The 25315-nt window shown below is 40.5% G+C and overlaps 3 protein-coding genes across 7 annotated transcripts in view; 1 reads left to right on the forward strand and 2 right to left on the reverse strand.

Annotated features, from left to right (window-relative positions):
* Nucleotides 1–4530, reverse strand: part of RTF1 (RTF1 homolog, Paf1/RNA polymerase II complex component) — a 29006-nt gene extending 24476 nt beyond the window's left edge. Inside the window, exons 1-2 of the mRNA XM_033063257.1 lie at nucleotides 4342–4530; nucleotides 1612–1722 (exon numbers count right to left, since the gene is read on the reverse strand). Of these exons, the coding sequence (XP_032919148.1) occupies nucleotides 1612–1722; nucleotides 4342–4419 (189 nt within the window). The 5' untranslated portion in view covers nucleotides 4420–4530. The remainder of the gene's footprint in view (nucleotides 1–1611; nucleotides 1723–4341) is intronic.
* A 139-nt stretch (nucleotides 4531–4669) lies between these two features.
* Nucleotides 4670–15801, forward strand: NDUFAF1 (NADH:ubiquinone oxidoreductase complex assembly factor 1). Of its 2 annotated transcripts, XR_004418280.1 has the most exons (6): nucleotides 4670–4763; nucleotides 6006–6616; nucleotides 8410–8595; nucleotides 9758–9832; nucleotides 11360–11712; nucleotides 15318–15801. XR_004418280.1 is itself a non-coding variant. In XM_033063252.2 (5 exons), exons 2-5 carry the CDS (start codon nucleotides 6113–6115, stop codon nucleotides 11498–11500), a joined length of 906 nt encoding a protein of 301 aa, XP_032919143.1. In that variant the 5' UTR covers nucleotides 4670–4763; nucleotides 6006–6112; the 3' UTR covers nucleotides 11501–11772. The 2 variants fall into 2 exon arrangements, 1 of the variants encoding a protein (XP_032919143.1); XM_033063252.2 differs by lacking the exon at nucleotides 15318–15801 and having other exon boundaries at nucleotides 11360–11772.
* NUSAP1 (nucleolar and spindle associated protein 1) lies at nucleotides 12806–25292 on the reverse strand. Of its 4 annotated transcripts, none has more exons than XM_033063251.1 (11): nucleotides 25172–25292; nucleotides 24039–24104; nucleotides 22785–22976; nucleotides 21600–21765; nucleotides 19890–19982; nucleotides 19088–19188; nucleotides 18135–18322; nucleotides 15941–16113; nucleotides 14907–15017; nucleotides 14244–14355; nucleotides 12806–13756 (listed from the first exon to the last, which is right to left on the reverse strand). In XM_033063251.1, the coding sequence occupies exons 1-11, from the start codon at nucleotides 25262–25264 to the stop codon at nucleotides 13669–13671; spliced, it is 1383 nt and encodes a 460-aa protein (XP_032919142.1). In that variant the 5' UTR covers nucleotides 25265–25292; the 3' UTR covers nucleotides 12806–13668. The 4 variants fall into 4 exon arrangements, with proteins under 4 accessions (XP_032919142.1, XP_032919141.1, XP_032919140.1 ...); XM_033063250.1 differs by having other exon boundaries at nucleotides 15929–16113; XM_033063249.1 differs by lacking the exon at nucleotides 12806–13756 and having other exon boundaries at nucleotides 14263–15017.
* Nucleotides 25293–25315: the final 23 nt, after the last annotated feature.

Below are 25315 nucleotides of genomic sequence, written 5' to 3' on the forward strand. Positions count from 1 at the left end.
ACCTGAGTTATTCAGCAGGATTAGTGTAGCCAAGCCCAGGGATGTACAGAACCGAATGACTGGCAGAAGCAGAACTGTTATAAGCCAGTCGCTCATCCTGCTGTGACAAGCAGCAGTTCAGAATGCATATTTCAGGCACAGGAATAGAAGCAAGTGTCCTAATTACCTCTCCTCTAAATCTTTTTCCTCCTGCTGCATGGAGGTCAGAAAGAACACAGTATCAATTTGAAATAATTCACAGATTAGAAAGAGTATCAAATGCACGGGGTGCAATAGTAGCACTACTGATCTGTGCCGATTTGTGAAGCGGTATTGTTCACATTCTACACATAATTGAAAGGTAGACCTTACTTATTACACAAGCTAAAATTCTGACAGCTTTCAGAGATAAACACAGAATAGAAGGCTTTATCATCCACATGCTCTCCACACCCAAGTCTACTTTTTCCAACAAGCTGGTCTCCACATAACTTAGAATAAATAAACTGTGAGCCAGCAGATCTGAACACACACAGTGACTGAGTAGTTCTTCAACAAGAAACCTATTATATCTAGGTTGTTCACAATTTTGTCTGCCTCTATGTCTTAAATGTACATTAGATACACAAGAAGCACTTCTTTTAAGAAAATGATTGATTTGGAACAGAGTTCCAAGCATACTTGTTTCAAAAATGCCTCAGAAAGAAAACTAAACTGCACATTCTTCACACTTATTGGAAGAACTCTGCCACACTAACAAATATTTTATGGTTCATCATTGGCCTATCCTGTTAGTCTGCAAGTTGCCACAATGGAAAATCCTTACTGTTATCTCAGAAGGAAAAAAATACAAAAATCCACACCAAATATCTTCCTGTCAATTTTTTAAGAATAGGTGGAATAAATGACCTCACTATAATTTGCAGAAAGTGTGCAAAAGATATTTGTAAGCTTTCCAGAAATTGCTTTTACTCAAATACCGGTATAACATCTGTCAATGCTTGTTTTAACAGGTTTTTTTTCTTAATTTTCTCTTCTGGATGCAAAGGCTTTTACCCAGCTTTAGACCATAGCACCAAGAACAAATACTAAAAACAGAACCAGCAGATAAGCACTTCTATACAAGAAATTGAGAAACCTTAGAACAAAGTAATGCTGAATTCTTTCTTGCCTCTTTCTTCAAAGATGTTGATCAAAACACACCCTGTTGCATATCCAAATGGCCAGACAGCTAATTCACAGCATGGTTCTAGGAGAATCAAAGCAGCTAAATACAACAGTTTTACTACCTGTAAAATAGTACTACCTGCCTTGACCCTTCTCTTAGGAAGGAATCTCCACTCAAAAGGTGAAAACCTCTCTCCCTGAATTCAGAGTCCAGCTTTAGCACCTTCATTGCTATCTCAAGTGCAAGCATAACACAGGAAAAACACTAGTTTAAAGCAGGCAGCTCACCAGACCATATGAACATGGGATTAAACTGGCAGTCCTCTTTTCTATAGCCAGATGATTTTATATACAATTTTTTATATACAATTCGAAATCAAAACATATTCATTTAAAAAAAAAAAATCTCTGGTATGATCAGACAAATAACCCACAGCAATCTCAATGATAACATGATAAACTCACCTCATCATCACTGTCTGATGTCTCAGAGTCTGAAGATGCTGTAGGTTTGCTCACAGGTGGTTCCTTTTCTTCAGAGTCACTGCGTTTCCGTTTGGCCAATGACAGGAGCTCCTGGTGCAAAAACACACACATTTATTTCAAAGCATCGCAATTAGTTTTAACAATCCAAGTCAGTGACCATGCAGGTTCTCTGCAACATCTGAGCACATCTCAGTAGCATGATTATTGTCACCTACTAAGGAACAAGTCTACTTGTTTCATAAATACAGGTGTGCATACACAATTTTAATACTGGTTGCTTGCTACAAAGGGATTTTAAAGATAACAAGCTATAAAAAGTAACTATTAGTACCATTACTTTCTTGGTATCAACAACGTAAGACAAATTACTTCCCGAGACATGTCCAGATTTGTCTTACTTGGATTGGGTAATAATTCAAAACTACCCTAACTACACCATGAAGCATTAGCCCTGAAATGCCTAATACCAGTAGATAGCAGCTTCTTCTCCTAAACAACAGAGATGTTTACAATTATACACTTGAAAGGGGAAATGCTTTTGACATCACCTTTACATAATGGTTGGTAATATTTAGTCAGCCTATTCAATTCCTTTTCATTGTTGATACACACAGCAGAATGCATTTAAAGCTTTGGATAGACACAGAGCAGGTATCAAGCTCAAAGTCTGTGAAATTTAGTACAGCTGTTCTGCTCAAAAGAAAGCTGTTCTGCTTACAGGCAACACACACCCACACAGAGAACTACATGGCTCCCAAATACTCTCATCATCTGCTGTTCATCACTTGTTCAGGTGACACAAGCAGTAGTACAAAACAAACATTTTTGAAGCTGTGTTACTGTCTTTGCAGTCAGGGACACAGAATCTATCCTCAGAAACATTGCTCTGGGGCTTATGAATTTTAGCCATGTGTAGAAATACAGCCACACCAGCTTCTGCAGTCTTGGGAAGCTGATGCTAGATTGGTTTCCATTAGCTTCACAACTGGAAGATTATCTCAACAAATTGATTACAGTTTAGTACTTCAAATGAGAATATAAACACTGCAGAAACTGATAGTCTGCCTACTTATCGACACAGAAACTTTCCATTAGTAACGGCATTTTACCAACCATTCTCTAAAGAAGTCCTGCAACATCAAATGTGCATTGCACATTTGTACAATTAACATCTCTCCTCTGGAAGTTCCTGGAGAAGCTTCAACAGTGCTTCTCTTTGGGAAGCTCCTGAAGATGAGCACCACTTTTAAGCCAAGAAATATTCCTTTTTTCTTTCTACACTTGTTCTGTTTTCCAAGATACTATATTTAAAGGCTGCTAGCCCTTTGATTCAACAAGCCTAGATTGCCATGGGAAGCTATCAAACATTTAATCTACAGGGGTTAACTCGGTATTTAACATTTAAGTCAGTATTCTCTCATCTCAAAAGCATTGCTTCCCTGCTACCTGATGTTCACCTTTGCACATACATCTCTCTGCTGCTACAGTTGCTACAAACAGCTCAGTGGAGGGGGAAGCACTCAGGTACAGTGGCAGATGATGCCTGCTGCCAGCGAGGGATGGAACAAATACAGAACCATGTGGTTGTTCCTACCACCATCACTTTGACAGTCTGACTGATGCTATAGCTAGTCCAACTCCCATTTTCAAATTCTAAAACCATCAAACTGATAGACTAGCAGCGAGATGCTGGCAGTGCTAAGGATTCTAGAGGTATGCAAGATCAACCACATGAGCTCCAGTGTACCTGTTTTAACAAAATATCTGATCTGGTTTTTCTGAAGCCCCAATATGCAAAAGTATTTTTGAGTGTTTGGGAAGGCTTTTTATTGCAACATAGCTGCAGCTTCTATATTAAAAACTTTGCAGGTTCAACACATAAATTACATCAGACATGTTGGCTTCAGCATATTTGATCAGCCAAACTTCTCCCCGGAGCAAGCACTGCCAGGTTGTAACATACTTCACCTATAAGGTCTTTATTTACCATTGGAATTACACCATCAATATCTGTTACACCAAACGGCGAGTCTTTGAAAGCAGCCCCCTCCAAGAGGGAGGCAGCCCCTTTGCAACCCTGACACGGTTGAACTCACACCAGACAACACTTACAACCCGGGGAGATGCCCTGATGACAAATAAATAAACACTACCCCTTCTTACATCTACAGGCTGGTTTCCCACCAACAGAGCTCCCCCAGGGCAGTCACCAAGATTGAGGAGGTCGAACTAAACACGCATTACCACTCCGGGAGCCCGCCTGCCCCGACGGGAGGCAGGGACCTGACACGCTGCTCTCCCGGCGTACCAAAGTAGCATGGAAAAGTTGCCCAGCCCTTTGGGCCTCTTTCCCCACTACTCGAGTGAGAAGACCGCTGGCAGCCGGGCCTCGCTAACCCCTCCTCAGGGCCAGACCGCCCCGGAGCATCGCCCCGGAGCATCCACCGCCCGCCCCTCCGTCCCGCCGGCGCCGAGCACCGGGCCCGCGGCAAAGAGTCCCCGCCACCGCGGGCCTCCTGCCAGGGGCGGGCCGGGGACCCGCCGGAGGGACGCGGGCTCTCCCCACGGCGGCCGCGGGGCCCCATCGTGCTGAGGAGGGCGAGAGCGGCGCGGAACCACCGGGCGGGAGCGAGGGAGGGATGGCGGCGCCGAGCCTCGCGCGGGCCGGCGATCCCAGGCCCCGCGTTCGGGCCGGGCCTGCCCGCGCACCTGGTCCAGGTTCTCCTCGCTGCCGCTGTCCTCGGTGTCGGAGTCGATAAGGACACGGCCTTTCCGCTTCTTCACCATGGCGGAGCCGGCGGTGCCCCCTCCCCGCCCCGGCGGCGGCGGCGGCGCTCGCACGGCCCGGCCCGGCCTGACCCGCGCCGCCCGCCCGCCCGCCCGACACAAAGGGCACCGCGCATGCGCGGCGCGCGGGGCGGGGCGAGGGCGGGGCCGCCGCCGCTGTCCCCTCACGGAGCCGCGCGCTGTCCCCGCGGCCGCTCCCGCGGCGCCCGGAGCTCCGCGCGGGTCACGGGGCGCTGCCGCGGGCGGGACATCGCGGCCGCCGTCGGTGCCGGCGAAACCCGAGCGACGCGGTGCGCGTTCCTTGACCGGCCCGGACGGGGCGGACCCGGCCCGGCGGCGGGAAGGTGAGGCGGTGTGGGCTCTGGGCTCTGTCGGTCACGGTGGAGAAGCGGCGAGGCTGCCGCTCTGAGGGGAAGGGGTTCGGCCGCCGCCCCCCCGGCCTGGCCTCGGCTGTGCCGGCCGGGCCCCGGCGTGCGGGCGGGATCCGGGCCCGGCGGGCAGGCCGCGGTGCGGCGCAGGCGGGGCCATGGCGGAAGCCGAGGCGTCGCCGCTCCGGGCCGTGCATCGGGCTGGCGCTGCACCGGCGGGCTGCTGGACCAAGGCCGGGCTAAAGGAGAATGTGTTCGAATTCTCCATTCTCTGCTCGTACTCGGGTGAAGCAATGAGGAGACAGGGTTTCTTGATCGCGAGCTTGCCTCCGGTCTTGTGAAGTGCACGATAAAGCAAAATGTGAATTTCTTCAGTGTAGCTTTAGACATAACTTAGAGTGTGAGAATCCAGTAGTAAATTTTACAGTGGGTAAAGGAAGGTAAGTGACATATAGAGGATATGAGTGGGATGCCTGACTCCATTCTTAAAAGCCCAGAGAAGTTGAATGCATGTGACATAATTTTTGGTTTTGTTCTGTGGCACGAAAAGAAACAACAGAAAACCCCCGTCTAATTTTAGAAAAGTCGGAAAATATAACCTCTGTACCGACCATTGAGCAGAGTTTCCCTGAAGACTTATTTTAAAAACTCTATTGAATTGCAGTCTTCCATGCTAAACTTTTTGGTCTTTGCAAATGTCTCTATAATCCTAAAACAGGTATATTGAGGATGACTTGGAAGAAGAATGTAGTATGACTGCTGGAGAGCTTCATATTTGAAAAGCCTTGTCACCTGTGTCAAACGAGATTGTCATTTTTGTCTGTGTGGCAGCAGCAACTGCCTCTTGTGATTTTGTGATTTTCATACAGGGAATAAAACTTTTTAGTTATGTAGGTGTCATCTTGTTTTCGCTGGTGTTAACCCCTAAACTTATTTACAGTGGAAGGGAAGAAGAGAAATGGATTTTCTGTTCTATTTTCATTTTTATTTGAAGTAGTTTACTTGGGTTTTCTTATTTACATGGGGATTTCACACCACGGGGAGAGGGGAAAGCGTGGTGTGGAAGTCAGTAGTAAATTCTGAGGAAGTGTTATTCCAGATTTTATTTTCATTCTGTTTTCCAATGACTTGGATTTCTAGCTGATATCAGTTATAAAAGTTAGTTTCACAAGCATCTCATATGTAATTTTTTGTAACCTTTTCTCTTTTTCATTAAAGAGTGAAGATCAACTACAGTGAGATAGCTCTGAATATAAGATTTGTTGTTAAATTAACTTTCAATCTGTTAATTGCCTTACTGGATGTGAACTCTTCAAGTTACTGCTATGGCTCTGGCTGTGATGCTGCTGAACAGTGCTTCCTTCCACGCTGGATGCTGCAGGCACAAAGTTTTGCTCTCCTTACGTGCACCTCTCCTCGGCGATTCAAAATTGTGCAGCAGCTACAGGAGGCCAGGGGCAGAGCCTGCGAAAAAACTGTCATGGCAGAATGCTGATTTCAGCTTTAAGAAGGGCATTGATCACCTAAAGACTCAGCTAAGCTTGCTGAAGAAGGAAACACAAGATTACTTAAAAGGACCTTCAGGCCATCAAATAAGTCAGCACTTGCTGGAACAAACAAAGGTGTTATGGCAATTTAGGAGCCAAGAAGATTTAAATAAATGGGTTATTTCCTCTGATGTGGAGATTGGAGGGAAAAGTAAAGTTTACATCAAATTGGGCAGGAATAACCAGGCTGCTCTGCTGTATGGAACCCTCAATACAGAAGCACCTCGTGATGGGGAGACAAAATACAGTGGATATTGCAGTATGAGATCCAGACCAGCAGTGGTAAGTACAGGTCTGTGCTTGCACAGCTTCTCTTCCTGAATCTGAGGGTGTTTGTGGAATCCCAGTGACAGCAAGTGGCTCTTTACTGCTGATCACTTTCAGGGCTACTGATTTTCTCTCAGAGATGTAATTACTGCTGTGCCCACTTTGACCTGGAAGGAACTGAAACTTTTTCTTTGATTTTGTTTTCCTTCCTTAGAAAAGGAATAACACATATTTAATAATTTACTTAATATACAGTGGATAGACCTGTTTGCAGCATCCTTACAAATGAAGGATCTGGAAGGAATCTTCATATCCAAATTGGTATGATTAAAATAGACGTCTTTCTAAATTTGAAGTTAATTGAATGTGTCATAAGTAGGAATTCTCTGGGCTTTAACTTGGTCTGTTCATCAGATTTGGTTAGGGTGAATGAACTAATTTTCTCATGGGAACAGAAAACAATGCTTTGAAATGTACTTTTTGAAAGGTCTGCCTCCTACTGTATATCAGAAAAAGCAAGTACAAATCTTTGATAGCTCAGAATTGAGCAAAGTAGAACCAGAAATAGGTGTGCTTATTATGGATACTGCTGATTTCATCCCTTATTTCTAAGCACCTTTAAAAGCAAAGGAACATTTTCACACACTGAATAAAATCCTTAAATATTTAATGTGTTCTCTTGTTTGTGTCTTGGCACAAGTACTCAGGTAAAATCATTTCTGGGCCAGAATCATGGGGAGCAGAGAATATGAGTAAGCAAAATCAATGGGTAAATGAGGGACATATGAACACTGATTAAAATGGTGACATTGGATCAGATGAGCGGAACAAGTGGAGTCTTGTCTGAGTTAAACTCTCAGGACTGCTACTGACTTGTGCAAATGTGACTCAAACTTTCACCTCCTGATTCTGAAGTAGTGAATGTATCGGTCCATCTTTAAGTAGAAAGGTCAAAACTGTTAAAACCATAAAATCAAGTGGCTACAGGCCTTGTATTTATATTTATATATTCATATGTATTCTGTTACCTACAAGATGAGTTGGTAGAACAGTAGCAGATAGGTAACCATAGTAGTGCTGTAAAATAAAAGGGAAAATGAATTATCGTGCTAATTTTGACTTCTTGGCAATTCTGTCCAAGAATAACCCTGCCCCTCATTGCTCCAAGTGACCTCAGTGTAGCTCTCTGAGGACTCTTGGATGTGCCATCTTACAAATGACAACATCAGGATTTTTCACTTCTTTGGAAAAAATGCATTAAAGAATTAGACATGCTTGCAATCTTGTTATTTTACACAGTTAATGAAAAAAAGTTGGAAAATGTTAAATGCTGACAATGTTCATTAGTCTTCAATGAGGAGTTATGAAAGGGGTAGATTATTTTACTGCTTCAGCTTCCTGTTATCACTTCTGAATTATCTAGAACTGACTACAGAATATCAAACTTAGTGAACTACTGTGAACTACTTAGTGAACTACTAAGTGCTGATCTATCACTGTAGTGTTTGTGTACTTGGCTGGTAGGAAATTCAGTCCTAGGAAGGAGGTCTGATTTCTGATAGTTACAAGATTGTGGCTTATAATGAAGGCATGAATCCTCAGAGTGGCAATATTGCAATTTGTGGTCTCTAATATGGTGCTGAAGGAAAGTCAGTGAGCTCAGCAGCCAGGGCGATGGCAGAGCAGCTGTGTTCACTGTGTTACAGTAAATGCTATCTGACATATGCAGTGATCAAAGCAACATTTGTATGTTCCTCATAGTGTCCCTCTATTAAGGAGGAATAATTCTCTTTATCAATAATTTGTAGGGATCTTTTAACAGGAAGAAGTATTATGACTGGTCAAACTTCAACACTCTGTATTTACGTGTCCGTGGTGATGGCAGGCCTTGGATGGTAAACATTTATACAGACCCTTACTTCTCTCACCAAAAGGATGACCTCTACAGCTACTTCATGTTCACCCGAGGAGGCCCATACTGGGAGGAAATAAAGGTAAGCTAATGAGACTGCCTTGTGGTCCTGGCCAAAACATGGGAAGGGGATTTCTTTTATACATTCGCAGTTTGTTTATATTGCTGTCCCCTTGACGCTTTCATTATACAACAGACTGTGCCTTTGGCTTGGGAGTTCCCAAAACTGGACTGGGGGAGGGCACACTGTGTCAATTGTATTAAAGAATTGATCCACCATATGTTCCTCTGAATGCCTACTGTTGGCTCCTGCTGGAGTAATAGGATAGATACAGCAATTGAAGCTTACTGGGTATTGCCTGTATTTATCTGTAATACGAATGGGTGTAGGCTGATGTAGGGTTTGTTCCATGCAATAGGATTTGCTTAACTTGCAGCCTCTCTGTGTCAGTCAGACTCAAGAGTTGGGGTTTTGACATTTGTGACCCTTGACTCCCTGACACAAAATAGTATTTTTAATAAGTGTGAGTTGTGGCTCTTTTCTCTTTCAACTTGGGGACCTTTTGTAATTGTCTGATGACAGCAATAGGGAGGTTTGCACATCCTTATGAATTGGTGTTGAGTGCTCCATTGTCCAGTCATTTGGGAACAACCTGCTGTTCCACAGATGAGGAGCCAGGAGGATGAAAATTGGAGTGAGTGTCATTGCTGGCTTGGATGTTTCCTCTCGCCCTCACCAGCCACCAGCCAGGCCTGCTTTCTTGCTCTCACTACTTTCAGAGAAATTTCTACATTATCCTGAAGTGCTTTGCCAGAGATACTGATGGCTGAGTACAAAGTTTGCGCTGTGAAATCCACAGCCTGGTGCAGACGAGCTGTCAGTATGTACCCGTGCTAGACTTTGCAGTAATTTCTGGGTTATGTTTTCATGTTATTGGGAGGAGATATTCTCGATGGAAACAGCCACCTTCTGTGCTGCAGCCTTTCATTGTGTCCTGACAGGGCAGTGCTCCGGTGTGATGGTACGGCCACCACAGGACAGGGTGGGCCAGGAGCTGGCTGTGAGTGGCCAGCTGAAAGGCTTAATATGGTCCATTTCTTTGTGCCAGTTTTGTGTACCCAACTAATGCCAGTACCAGGTATAGCCGAGTGTTACTTTACTAACACATGTTATTTTCTTTTCCCTAAGTCTCTGTTTTATATACTGGTGACGCTAAAGTGTGATTTTGTTTTGTTTATGTCAGATTCCATTCTCCAAATTCTTTCTCTCCAGTCGGGGAAGAGTCCAGGATAACCAGCATCCTATCTGGTTAGACAAGGCAAGTTTTCTGAAGGCTTTATCTGAAATTTCATTTGAAAAGGTAGTATAAGGAACACAAAACTGAGCTGTAAGAAATTCAGAATTTCCTTCAAGATGATATTGGCCTGATATAGATCACTTACAAATTCTCTAATGTTTGTGAATTTGAAATTGAAGGGCCTCTTCAATTCTCATGTGTGATAAATGAAAACATAAAGTTGTATATGGGGTATTTAAAATATTTACTAGGAGTTAAAGGGACAAATTAGTACTTGATTTAATTATCCTCCACTGAAGCTTTGTTGATGTGTAGCATTTGACAGTAAAAATTATGCACTTGCAGTGTAATTTTACAAATGTATTTTAAAGAAACGTAAAAATCAGAGAAGCAGTGTGAAGGTAGTTTAAGAAATCTTAGTAAAATATTTTGGTCACACACAGAATATTTGGAGTTGGAAGGGACCCACAGGGACCATCAAGTCCAACTCTTAAATGAATGGCCCTTGTGGTACTAATGTATGTTTTCCTAGGAACCTGGAAAGGCAGAAAATAATTGTTAAATAGGAATAAAAAAAGGCAGGAAACAGTCAAGGTATCTAGGGCTTGCAGAGGAATAGATTCTTCAGACCTGAGAGTTTAGGTGACTCTCATAGATTATCTGTAACAATGTGATTTGGAAAAAAGCTTTATAAGCTCTCTGGGCTCCAAAAGCCAAGGGGCTTGCTGCTGGAGAAGGAGTAGCATTGAAAGCATAACGATCCAGAGGTGTGCCAGTGCATTTATCTAGCTTTATTCTGTTACTTATTTATATATATTTAGACTCAATCCACATTTATTCATCCGACAAATCCTAGGTATTATTTTCCTGAACTTACAGCAGTCGTTAAAATCAAAGGCACTGCTCAGAGCTGCACTTTCAGCAGGGCTCAGGTTCATGGGGTGGCCTGCACTGGTGACTCCAGTGCATTTGGGCAAGCCACAGGCACACAGAAAGCACCCCTGAGCCGCACAGATTTTGTTCTTGTATTTAAGATCATTATTCTAATTGGAAAACAGTGGCTAAGAACCTTGTCTTACTATTAAATTCAGTAATTAAGTTTCATGCCAGCTTAAAATTAGGTTCTAAAATATCTGGTTTGGCATTTTCACAGAGTAGATGGTGTATCATTTGATCTAGAATGATCCCTTCCATCCTTAATTACATCTTTGTTTTTCCTATTCATGAAAAAATTGTGAGTTTATGAAAATGTGTTTAGAAAGCCAATTGTGATGAAAGTGGCTGTACACAAACCATGAAGGATAAAAGTAACTGTTGCTTTAGGCTCAGGCCATTTTAAATCAAGGGTTTATTACCACAGTGGTAGAAAGGCAAATGTGGAGTCATTTCCCACTGGGGTCTGTATTGGAAATGGGGTAGTGAAATGTTCAAGCCTTAAAAAATGTCAGTTTAAAGAGGATAGCTGTATAAAATACAGGAAGGGGAGATACAACTGACTTTAATTGTAATGTTATAAATATTGTTCTATTCTCTGTGTCTTTTAATTAGGTTAGAACCCTTGGATTCACCATTGGAGATAAAATAGATGGTCCATTCCAGCTGGAGATTGATTTTCTTGGTCTGCTAAATGACAGAGCTCATAGAGAAGAGTTTGCCTATGAAGCTTATGACAAGAACACTCCAGTCTAAGTTTGGGCTGGTGTCCTTTGGAAAATTTTTCAGATATTTGGTTTATTTTTATAAAACACTTCTTAAGAGGGCTTTTAACAACTTGAAGAGCCTATGTAAACATTAAAGAGATAAATGCATTAAGTGTGACAGCACTGGCATCTTTAAACTCCCAACTACAGAATCCTGGAGAGACTGTACATAGATGGAGAGCAGTAGTAGCACTTCCCTGGGTAAGTTTTGGGTTCTGTCTTGACCTTTGCTGAAATAAAAGTAGTTCATTATTTTGTTCCTTTTTTTTGTCCAGCACTTTCATTTGCTACATTATGTGGTTTGTTGACAGTTGTAAAACACTTGCAGCTGCTAGTTTAAAACTGAAAAAGGTATGAGAATTAATACTCTGAGGACTGGTGCCTAAGCCTAAGTGTGACTCAGCTACTGCAATTACTAAGAGCAGCAGCAGAAGGGGAAAAGGCAGAAGTATTTCAACCTTTAGCTTTGGCTCTTCTAGATAGCTAAAAAAAGAAAAAGCTGCCACTGCCAAGATGGAAACAAGAGCTAGGGAGCAGGTTTGACTTTTCCTTTAGAGCTGTTGAGAATAATCCTACAATGTTACAGAGCCAGGCTGGTGGAAAGAAGTAACACTCCAAAGGAGGAGTGAGAAAAAAGCCCCAGCTCTATCTGCTCCCTGAGGAGGCACAACTTGGCTTACTGTGCACCATTACAGGGCAGAGCAGATCCCACTTTCACTGTGTGCAGTTAGCCTAACTCAGCTGTGTTGGAAGAATTCACAGGACCTCAATACCCCCCTTTTTCAGTAGTTCAAAATAACCACTCAACATTTGCTTTGTAAAGTATGTGTTTCAGCTGTCACTAAATTTAAGTAATCAAAGCACTGACTGCCACAGTGACCTTCTTTAAGTATACTTTAGAAATATTAAATGTGCCTGATTTTATATGGAAGAGAACACAATGAAGCAAGATGAAGCAGGATCTGCTATTGTTTTCCTTTGGCACACACTCCAGCAGCTTAATTGTAGAAGGAGGGTGAGGGCTATTGTTTCTAAAGATACCAAAGCAAACATCTTTCATTGATTAGGAGGCAGGTGAGGTGCTGAGGAAACCTTGGCACAGGAAAACACAGCAGCAAATACAAGTGGGAACAAAAACAGTGCCACAGTAAGGAGGCAGTTACACATAGTATACTAAGTGATAGAGCCCAGGATAAAGAGGACATATACAAAATATTTATTTCCTCTATTAAGTTTATAAAAAAATTGCTTTTTCTTGACATTGCAACATACATCTGATAGGACACTAAATTCAGTGAAACAGTTTCTCAACAGCTGAGATTACAACTGCTAAATTGCCTTTCTACTTCTGTCCCTAACAAATGCAGACAACTTTTCTATGTATTTTTTTGAATGTAAAAATAACTGCTTTTAAAACCAAGGCATTGAATGTACATCAACACAATTATAACCTCTTTTAAGCATCTTGGAGATGAAAAGTAAGAATTTTAACATCTACTTAGCATAGAAAGGAACAAAACCTTAACTGTTCAGAGCATTCAGTTGGTAATTTGTAAATTCAGTTGTGACTTGTTTCAAAAAGGTGATTTGTTATTATGTTAGACATTAGTTTGCCAGAGAGTTTGCATATTCTCTTTGAAATTCTCTACTATTTCATAAGCATGCAGTTAGAAATGCTGAATAATTGCTGTATCATAGAGAATATAAGGTTTGATCTGGAGAACAGGGCAGGCAGGTACTTCCAACTCTTGTCATTTTGAAGACTGTGGAACATTTTGAAGCTTGCTATCCAAAGCCTGCATTTTAGCACACAACAGGTGCATTCCGATGCACAAGTCTATACTAAGCTGTAAGGAGGCTTTTTGAACATCTTTTTTTCACTTACATTTTCTTCTTCAACATCTTTTAGTCAAGTGAATTAGTTAAATGAAAACATTATGAAGCAACAAGAGAGTTCTAAGCCCCTGAAAGTTTAGAACTCTCATCTCAGTGGAGAAGTTGATCACAGAAACATAATGCTCAGAGCACATTGAAAGGTCTCATTAAATGCTCTCTAGATTCCACTAGCTAAAAGCAACCTGAACCATACAGACAGCACAAGCCTTTACACAACAGGAACAATATTTACAGTGATGTCTTAGATACATCTTATTCATCCTAACATGCAGACAGGCCTCTACGTTTTCCCAGAGCCCGGGCCCTTTTCTTCTTTCTGTCCTGCTCAAGTGACTCACGCCTTTCTTCCCTGGAGGGAAAAAAAAAAAAAAAAAAAAAAAAAAAAAAAAAAAGACGACTATGTCAGGTTTCATTAGAGGCAGAGACACAAGCAACCAAAGGAATCTGAAGCTGACCACAGTCTAACACTAGTTTAATCAGTGCGTTGCCTTTGCCATAGGCAGAGATAACAGTACTGTTATGGACCAAACCCAAACATTCAGGCAAATACTTCTGCTCAGGCATGCAGGTCTAACACTCTAGATAACAGCATGTCAATATTGACAGCTTCTTCCAAGATGAAGGTTGATCTCCAAACTCTGGAACAGATACTGTTAATGGAAAAGAAGTCTTACAAATTCAGGGCAGACTTTCATTGGCCTGCCTGAAATTGAACAGTCTTTGGAAGGAAGAATGGCTTTAATGCAAAAGTATTCTTCCTAAACTACATTTAAATCCTAAGAAGACTGAATCATTATTTTAAGTAACACTTTATATAAAGATGAGTGTGTACTAACCTTGTCTGGAGATGTGGCTGTTTGTAATTTTTCTTATGTGAACAGATATTGGTGCCACCAGACCTACTGAGAACAGCATTTTCTTTAAATTCTCCCCACGGTTTTAGTCGTCCTGCAGTTTAGGGGCAAAAAGAGAGAGAGAGACTAGTTTAATAGCTTAGCAATTGTGTGCTTAACTTCTTACAATGATTTATCCTAACTAGCCTGTTTGTTGCTGGTTGTCTTGAAGATGAAATGCCTCTAAATTGTATGATCAGTTTCACCAGCCCATTCCCCTCAAGTAGTTCTGTGAGTAGTAACAGGTGACTGTACTTAGAAGTAATACTTACCATGCAAAGTTCAGTTTCTCACATGAGATTTAAAAAACCCACCTCCATTGTCTAAGGAATATTTCATATTTCTTGTACATGTGTCTATTCAGTGGAATACAAGGATATTTATTCTTGTATTTATGGGCTTTTGGACATAAAATCCTAATCTTCAGTAGGGAGGCTCTTAAAGCATATATCAATAAGAACTTTAACATCAGATTGCAAGGGAACCCAGAGAGAAAGGAAAAGGAAGAGGAAAATAGACTGTAAACTTTGCTCTCACTGTTTGTATCAAAGCAGCCCTGTAGGAGAAGGGGTTGTGTGACCACCACGCACTGCACAGTCACGGTACCTTTGTGTGGCTGATACCGAAGGGGCCGAGAGAGACTTGCTTTGAGATCAAATGTCTTCTTTCCACTCGTGGGTTCCGCAGATTGAGCTCCAAATTTGAAGGGGGTAAGAGCTATGAAAAGTATCAAGACACCATAATTAGAGTAGCAAGAGCATCAATGTACACAGGAAGACCACAATGCAATTATCAAGACCAAAGTGCCTTTGAATGCCCCTGCTGCTACCGCTAAAGAGAATGGCACGAACGCAGCTCCCTTGAAATAGGGAAGGCAAGAGTTGTAGAGCACTGGCACTTTAGCTATGATTATGCTACCCACGAGTTTTTCTAGCCCTTCAAGGCAAATTATATTTCTTCTATGCCTCTTTGGAACCAAGTGTTTTTTCATATTAAAGAAGCATTCTTTTGAAACAGGTCAGCTTCAGATCGGCATGGAACTTTGCTTGCCCCTTAAAAATATCAGTATTACATTACAGCAAACCAGGAAGCTCTGGGTTCTTGACCTGCACAAATATCCCTGTGATGCTAAGGGTGTCAATGACTGGACAGCAGAGCTGTGCTGCTGCAGAGATTGTGAGTAATCAGACGACTTCTGATTTTTTTAAATTTTAGTTCTTGAGTTGATCAGGGTGCTGAGGCTGATAATTGGTTGTCCTAAAGCACAGCTAGAAGCCTGATGCATGCTAACCCCACAAGGAGAATGAGACCTCTGAGAAGCTGTCAGGAATTCTTCTCTGTGTAGAGTGTCCCTGTATCTGCTGTATGAATTTTTTGTTATGTAGTCCTTGAAGTCTAGAAGATTTTCTGTCCTCTTTCTGTAGGTAGTTAGGTTCCATATGTTTAAGTCATGGCATCTAAACATTTTAGCCAAACCACTGGAAAACAAAGGAAACTAGATTCTGCAGTTTCTGGAGAACCAGTCAAATTCAAGAATTAAATTAAAACCTGGGTCTACATGACATTTGGTTGTTGAAAACTTGTGTAGTAATTCATTACAACAAAATCTGAAAGAACCAAATATTGACCATCCACTTTACCCTTTGATGCAGTCAGATCATTATTTCTTGCATTTCCCTTACTGTTCTTCTGACTTCTTAGTTTGCGGCTCTTTTGAGTGTCAGGTGTGCAGATCTCCATGAATGGAGACATTCTAGATGGAGTCTTGGTAAGGGAGCGTTTGTGCTCATTGTCTTTCGTGGCTTCCGAGAACCTGAAAGGTTTTAGAAATACAGAGACAAATTTAGTTACCCTACAAGGAATGTGAAGCAACGTGCCAGAATGTAGAAGTAGAATGCAGAACCTTCTACTACATGTAGAAAGATTTACTGTGTGAAAGATGTTCACAGCTCATACAAAAACTGTATTAAAATACCTTGCTGGTATAACATATTAAGTGTCAATAGCAGTAAGTAATATTAGAAACTACAAAGAACTGACCTTCTTGTTTTGAAAAGCAAATATATTTGGATGCAATAAGCTAATAGATTTATTCACCAACAGATATGATTTACTTTAGATCTGAATTCTGTAGTAAAGTATTGCATATTTTGTTATTTTTAAAATTCAAATGAAGAAAAACCAAAAGACAACTAACAACGCTAGACCTCAAAGACCTACAAGAAGCTGAGAATTTTGAAACATACAAGTTTACCTGCATACCAAAACACATATATTCCATATGTAGATGCATACATGCACATTTTTAATGAATACCTATGATTACTTATATATGTGTATGTGTGTAAAATTCAGAATCTTGCAAAAAGGTACTGAGAATAAACTATAAGTTTGCAAGATTTAGAAAGACTGAGTAAAAGTGAAAAAAGCCGTTTCTGTGGGCAAGCAAGTTTGAGGTGAATTACGGCTTGCAAGGTCCATCACAGTGCAACTTTGGATGAATGCAATTTTGGAAGCAAATTCTGAAAGTAATGTTTTGGTCCTCGTATTGCTAGGAATCAATTGGGGCTGCAGTGAAGACAGCCAAAAGGACACTAACAGCAGGGCCTTTTTTACATTTGGTATCTATTGAAATCAAAAAGAGGACATTTAAAGTAAAAACAAAGCCACTAAGTTTGTAAACCTGATTTTGACCTTTGAACAGCAGAAGACCTGCGTTCCAAAGTCACATAATTATACATTATCAGACACCAATATGAGAAGTTGTATTATCTGACTTAAAAACAACAATCCCACACACACTTTAGTCAGGAACAAAAAAAAGCCCCAGCAGCCATGATCTTGGCATGCAAAAGCTGAAAAGTGAAGGTCAGAGAAAGTAACACAACCAATGCCTGCAAACAACCATGTATTGTTAGCAAAGGGAGAATGTCTAATCAGAACTTCAGTCTCTGTGGAAAATTTAGGAAACAAATGAAAGTAAAAATTAATGTAATAGTTAGAAATCAACAAAGAAATAGTAAAAATAAAGGCTTTCACTAGAAATTCAAGCCAAAGGACACTTATTAATAGGATAAGGGATGTCTCTTCAATTCCTTCTTTTAAAATGTTTCTTAATCAAGACTTCAGGAAAATTATTAAGAAGCAAATAAAATATACTGATAACAGAGGTTCATGAGGTGTTAACACTAATAGAGAATTAGATTACTGTGGAGGAATGATGCCGTATACATGATGTTCTGAAATAAGATGAGGTATAATAAATAGCACTGAGTACAAGTCCATTCATTTAGCAATTCCTTCTGGCGCCAGCTTGGTTCCCATTTCCTAGAAATGGTCTGCAATAGTAGTAGTCAGTCATGAGAGGACCCCTGCTGTGACACTGAAGAGGAGGGGAAGTAGAGGACAAAAGGAAGAAAGTACCAGAAAACCATTGCAAGACTCACCTGGAATACTGAAGAGAGTTCTGATTAAAAGAATTTACAGATAAATTAATTCAGATAAACAGAAACTATTAGGTTGCCTGGCAAAATAGAAAACCTAAAACAGTAACAAGAGAAAAATTATTTGCTTGATTTTGCATCATTTGGCTTTGGCAAAATTAAAGCCAGGATCTGAGATTCTTCTAACAGACAAAAATGAAGAATGAAGACAGTAACAGTACAGTGAGGCTTAAACCACCCCCAAAGCCGGGCTGAAAGTTAGCAATCAGAATTAGTCTTGCATAGTTCATGTTTGGCAGAGAAATAATATAGCAAAATCACAGTCAGAATTGATTGTTTCATGTGTATTCTATCAAATGGCTTGCTGGTAGCTTTGGTTTGTTCTTTTTACCTGACATTCATTTTGGATGTTGAAAGTACAGAAGGATGAAATGAAGATTTCTGGGATAAAATACTCCGATTAGCAGCATTCAGAGAATTGCGTGGTGAGCGCCGGAGGCTACAAGGAGTGGTAGTGTTGGAGAATCTGCCTCTTTCTGGATTTGGGCTGAATAAAAATCTTTTGCCACTGGCTTGTTTCTAGGGAAAAGCAAATTCTGAGTTACTAGACTCTGCTGAAAATTTATTCACAAAGCAGCAAAGAGGAAGGGAAAATACACAGTGAATTAGAAGCATATGGCCTCTTCAGTTTTCTCCCTTTTTTCTCTTTAAAAGGATATTTTAAATGTAAGTATTTTTATTATTATTAAATTGACCTGACAACACATACCTTATCACGTGGAGTGCCACTGACATATTCATTCATACATTCACTGATACATTACTGTCACTTTTTGTTAAAAGTGCTCCACAGCTGCTAGCAGCTTTCACCCATGTGAGGGTGAAATACAAGAACTGAGAACGACACATACTGCATGTATTTTTAAGGAGAATCATATGCAGCCATGGGATGATAGTTCAGACACAAAAGAGAAATTTAATATTTAATTCCTGCACTTTGAAAAATAATCTATCCCCTTGGTTAAGTTGTCAGCAATTCAAACAGCTGTAAACAGAAGTTCCAAATCTTTCACAAAAGTAATTGTGACAATTACTTTTACTCAAAAATAAAAAGGCACTTGTTGGTTTCTACTGCTGTACACTGTCAACATGTAAAAACTCATATAGTCATACAAATTATATCCAAAGAACTACATATAACTAGTTATAAAGGACTACAGTTAAATTTCATTGGTCATAACATTGCACTTGCTGATCTAAAGAGACCTGGTAGGACTTTTACAGAAAGAGCCTGGACATAAATGAATATGCCACCCACAGGTATCTTCCTGTGTTATCTCTTACCTTGACTGTGCTGCAACTTTCATTCAGTTTTTTTTTCCTCTCAACGTAGTCAGCAATAGATTCCATTTTCTTGAACTGAGCCTCGTGCAACTTTTTAAAGTCTAAGAAATTCCAAAGATAAGATTCACAGATCTGATATGGTTCTAAGGAAGTTTAGTACTCAATAGGAGAATTTTGTGACCCCGATTGTTATGGCCTCAAAGAAGTCAGTGCATCCCTTTTATAAAGGCTGTAGACACAGCTGACCAAAGAGCACCAAAAGAATCTATTTCACCAGCTACATGGCTCGTTACCGGGCAATCTGGAGGATTATAGAATCATGGTTTGGGTTGGAAGGGGCTTTTAAAGATCATCTAACCCAACTCCCAAAATCTGCAGTTAAAGATGATAACAAATACTTCTATGTTTGAGATTATTTAACACATTTTAAGAAGTGATAAACATTAGTCAATGTATAGTAGTACAGCACATACCATAGTATTTAAAGTGAAAATTAAACAAGCAGGAGTAATGTCATGTATGTTGAAAATAATCAATGCAAGTATCATATTGAAAAGTCACCAGTATGTTCAGTAAACCATTTTTTTTACATACATGCCAGTCATTTATTACTATGACTTTACAAGCTGGAATAGGTACCTTGAAATGTAACACTTGGGAAATTTGTTTTGTTTGCTTGCTTTTTAAAGAGAATATTATTTTATTTAAGCAGAAATAGAAATTTGAGTTGTAAAAAACTAAGTCGAGTCTCTCTCTACACAGAGTGCACACATCTCTTTCTAAAGATGGAAGGTTTTCTTACTTGGTGTAGTAGTTGTCATTCCTGTTCTTGTCGACCTAGATGCACGGCTTGCAAGCAAAGGGATCTTCCCTCCTCCTGCAGGAGGAGCATTACCTGATACAGTAAGGTTAGACAAAATCATTACAACTCGTGGAAGATTATTTAAAGTAATCACATAAGTTTGAAATATTGTTCCAGATTTGTTTGAAAACTTTATCTCCTCGAAGTCAGTATAGGTTTTGAGAAATAAAACCAGCTGGAATAGGTATGTTCTAAGTCTCTCAAATGCATTTTAATTGGTTTGTCAGTAATATATCTTGACAAATCATGAGCCCAGCATGAATCCTAAAGTCATATTGGGTTAGTATCTTAAGATAGTAAAGATTTTTCAGGGAAAGTTTACAAGAGAACTCTGCATGTGGTAAACAAAAACTTTAAATCCACAGGCCTTGGATCTGTGTTTTTTAAATGCTGATACTAAAGAAGAAATACCTTGTTGCCAACTTTTCTGCCACTGCCTTTTTTACGTGCAGAGTCCAGGTTATTTTTGTCATCTCTGCTCTCAGGTATAGTAATAAACTCACGCTCACATTTCAGTGACTTATTTTCTCAAGAAAAAAATCAGGTAAAAATTTTACATCAAGTTCAACATTTGCATATCAACAGCAAACATTTGCTTTTCTGGTCATTCACAGCCCCGCAAAAGTAAACTTAGATAACCTCAATATATTTAAAGAAAGCCTTATTGGAAAAAAATAATAGTGTGCAGTTAAAAATAATTGTTCAAAACCAGATTTGTTAATATTAAATGCAGACACTTGTTACTACAGCTATAGGAAGAGATGAGCACTGTACCAACTGTCAGGATGAATGCTGCCTCAACCTAAGCATCCTCCACATACCCTATTGTTTTTGTTTTTAAAAGCAACCTTCATAGAAAAACCCACATTTTTGAGTTAGTTCAAAATTATATAAGAGAGACCTTGTAAATTCTACGGAGCAACAAGGATATCTATAATAAGCTTACAGACTACATACACTGAGCCTAACAGCAAATGCAGGGGTGTATCTTGCTTGACAGACCCCCAATATCAATAAATTATCAGATTAGGTAGACAAATTCGTTTCTTCATGTCAGCTGCATACACAAAGCAGTGGGGGATATATTAATGTGTACTTTCAATGGCATCATATTTGAAGGACTAAGAACACCACCAGGTGAAAAAGTGATCCAGGGCAATACAATCAGACACTCTTAGGTAGTTCAAACAAATGATATAGGATTCTATAATCTTTTCTGCTAATTTTATTCCTTGAAAGGAAAAGTCCAAACTGTTTGCCTGTAGAAAAAGATAAATGAAGCATGAGGAAGCAAGTAGTCCCTTTCTTGCCACCTCTTAAATGCCAAATAGCACCTCAAGGGTAATCCAAAAGACACCGATCCTTTTGGAAGTGTAAAATTCAAATACACTCTGATCTCTGAGGACTCCTTCACTGAGAGTTCTGAAGTCAAACCCAGCAAAGTTCCTACACTGCAGAATTTGTGGATTTGTGTTCCAATATGTTAAACAAGTAACACAAACTCAAACCAGACCAATTTTTCTTCTGGTATCCCCAAAACAAAGTACTGATCAATAGACATGCCACGATCTTGGAAGACGGAATAAAATTATCTTTTGGTTATTCTAAGTAGCATAAATTAAAATTACTTTTATCCAATTTTCTACTTACGTTGTTCTCCCCTGCCTTCAGTAGAAGTCTTCTTTGCTTGTTTCTTCTGTCCAGTACCTATCCCTGGATTCTCAATAGCTCTCTCTTCAGTTATTTGGTTTTCTTGGTTCTGTCCCTTTTTGTGCTCACCCTGAGGCACTTCATTTTCTTTCATTTCAGAATGCACCTGCAATTTAAACATACTTTGTTGAACCAGATTGCTCCAACTGGCTATAAAGAAAGGCTCTTGTTCTGAGAACAGTGAGTCAGTGGAACAGATTGCCCAGAGGTGCACAGGCTTCATCCTCAAGGATTTTCAATATCAGATTGGATAAAGCCTAAAAGCACTGTGCTCTAACCTCATCTCTGTGTTTGCTTTGATTGGGAAATTGAGCAAGAGATTTTCCCAAGTGCAAACAGAATTAACCTGTGAAATATTTACCCTGATACTTCACAAACTTAGATATATTAGAAAGCTTTGACCTGTATAGCTCTCACATTTGTAGTATAAGATTGCCTTTATAGATAAAAGTTGCTTATTTGCAAGTAAGAATAAATTCCTGGGGATGTTGCTTCTTATTGTTGTATTTTTGTATACTGCACAATTCTCTAACAGTAAAAGACTAACACTGCTTATGTTATCATTTCCCTACTCTACCTCAGTAAAAGTCTTTCAGACAGCTCTTAGTTTACCTACTCCTTGTAACTAAAAAAAAAAATTCTACCTCCATCTCACCATGAAACTCTCCCCCTCAGTCACACAACCCTCATAATAGAAAAAATTATGAGGTTTAGGCAATTGTGCAATTTCTGATAAACTTTCTGTATCAAAAAAGCAACAACACCCTTATTTTAGATAAATTCTGAAACTAGCCTAAGACTCAGAATACTGAAATGAACTAGTGAAAGCAGTCTTACAGTCAGATAAAGTGTTTAAAATTGTATATTTTTTAGAGGAATTTATTTTCTTGAAGCGATGACTAGCAAGTAACGTCCTTTTATTATGGGACAGCACATAGACAAAAGTCAGTGCTAGAAAATACAGAAGACCAGTACCAGAATGCTTACATATGAATTTTTATACATGTCTATACACACACAAACACACATATAAACTATAAATGCTGAGTGAAAAGAAATCAAGTGTGCTTAAACTATGCTCAGAGGAAGGGAGGACAGTCAGCACAAGCATGCAATACAAATCACCTGTTTCTCATCAGAAAGCACTGGGTTTTCTTCACTGGTATTAGTTTCCTCATGGGAGTTCCTCTTTTTTCCGATTATTTTCTTATCTTTACCACCTCTTTTTGTAATAAAACACGTAGAATCAGACATAATTTCCTCCTGATTGCTCAATTCATCCAATTTAATGGAAGCAGATACACTCTCTAAAGGACCCTGTAGCAGAAAAATATTTAACTTGGAGATATCCGACAAATATAAATTAAATACTCCAGGAGCAGTTTCAATTTTATTATTGAAAAAAGTATTTTACATAGAGGATAAGCCGCAGCATGCCATGGAGCAGCATAGTAATCAATAAATTGGCACTATGTGGATTCCCCTAAGCATCAAAGTTCATTGTTTGGATACTTTAAATACAATTCCTCTGACAGGTTTATCACATTTCATTTTAATAAGATTATAAAAGCCTAATATTTTATAATTGACATCTAACTTGCATGATGCCATGACCCTCCCACATTTGTGCATTTGTGGAATACTGTTCACCAATAGAAACAGGGCTCCTTTCCTGCTTGTGAGAATTTTACAAAAGCTGACAAGGTTTACGCCAGTTCCTCAAACCTTTAAAGAAGATTTTTAAGGGATGCACTTAAAGGGAGATGTATTTTAGAAAAAACAGATAACAAATTACTTTTAATCAAAAGCTCCATAACGATTGCCACACTCAACAAAAGAATTCAGCTTACAGAAAACTTTAAAAAAAATTAAGAAAACAACAAAACACAGGGAAATAAAGTAAGTAGCACAACTCCATTGTTTTTATTATAGTGGAAGTAAATTGTAGTAGATGCAGATGCAAAACACTTTCCAATTAGTATCTAGTCCCCTTCATTTGGGCATGCAAAATGAATACAATATTTTTATATTTGGTACTTAATAGTGTCTAGAGCCAAACAAGCAAGAATTAAGATTTGTTCAAGTGAAAATGAAATTATTGTTCAGAGAATACTTTTGTACTGATGCTGAAAAATACAGTTAATTTTGGCAGCTGGAAGGAAATCAGCTTTCACTTAAAGAGGCTGCTTCAAAATTAACATTAGCATATCTATTTCTATCAGTACATAAGTACTTTAAACTAAGGGCACTAAGAAGAAAATGGTATTTCTATTACAGTTCCCATTACAGTCAAAATACCCTTCAGCACATGCCCCATCTATGGGTTACAAATTAAGGTTTGCATTTCTTAAAAGCAACGGCTGATTTATTATCTGTTACCATATTTTCACTTTCTTCTTTTGTCCTTTCAAAGTGTTGCTTCAATGATTCCAACAATTTGTCTGCCTGAAGAGAAAGTAAAACAACACATGAAGCAAACAATCCATAAAGTCATTGAAGACTTGCATAAGCCACATCCTATAAACCAATTCAACAAAGAAGCAGAACACTTCCTGATTCCAACAGAATAAGGCATATCTAGAACATCATTCCATTAGAGAAAGTGCCTAAGGCCACAGATAAATATGCAGCATATTCTCCACAGAGGCACAAAGGCAAAATTTCCCTGACTAGGTTTCTCCGGAGCTATTTTCCAGGAATGAGGCAGTTTTAAGCCTCGCAGCGCAGCTGACTTCGAATTAAAATTGTATCTAACTTCTGCAATTGCTTCTGTCTTGCCCACGCTACACTCAAAGCATTATTTTTACCCCTCGCATACGCTCAGCAGTAAGAGCAATAAAATAACAATGAAAACACACCAACCATGAAAACATCTAAATGGAAAAGTCAGCATAAAAACAACCACCACACCCCAAAACTAAGACATTCCCAGAACCCTCAGTCCTGTGAGGACGGGGGCCTGCCTTGTCCCCGCAAGCCGTAGATCTCTCTTTTAAGGCAGTGCATGACTGCTGCCATCGCCTGCAGTGTCACACAGGCACCTGCAGCTCCAGCAGGACCCGGGGCATCCTTGAACCCCTCGCCCTTAACCGCGACCGCCAAACGCGCCCTCTCCTCCCTGAAGCTACTTTGTTGTCACTGCTCCCCCCACTCCAAGTAGTAAAAAAACCAAACCAAACCAAGGCAAACAAACAAACACAACTACCCTCACTGGGGGCACACGGCGCGGAGACACGGGCGTGGGAGAAGAGCCGGGCCAGCAGGGCCGGAGAGGAGGGGGCAGCCCTGCCCTTCTCGATGCCCGGGGGACACCGGAGCCCCGCTCTCCCGCTCCCCGAGTGCCTGCCCGCATCCCGGACGGCCGCGCAGCCCCCGGGGCGCCCACGCGAAGCCAGCGCCGCACCAGACCCGGCAGGGAGCGCCCCGCGAGGCCGAGGCCGCGTTCCCTCGGCTCACGGCCGGGCACGGCGGGGGGGTACCCCAGAACGCGGCGCTTCGTGGGCAGCACTCACCCGAAGGTTGGCCCGCAGCCCGGCGGCCTTGGCGATGCGCTGGAGCTCGGCATATTTCAGCGTTTCCAGAGGCTGCAGCGAAGCGAGCGCCATGACAGCAGCTGCGAGCGGCCCTGCCCGCCGCGCGCCAACCGACACGGCTCG

Source organism: Catharus ustulatus, chromosome 6, assembly GCF_009819885.2.
Source record: "Catharus ustulatus isolate bCatUst1 chromosome 6, bCatUst1.pri.v2, whole genome shotgun sequence".
Classification (NCBI taxonomy): Eukaryota; Metazoa; Chordata; class Aves; order Passeriformes; family Turdidae; genus Catharus; species Catharus ustulatus.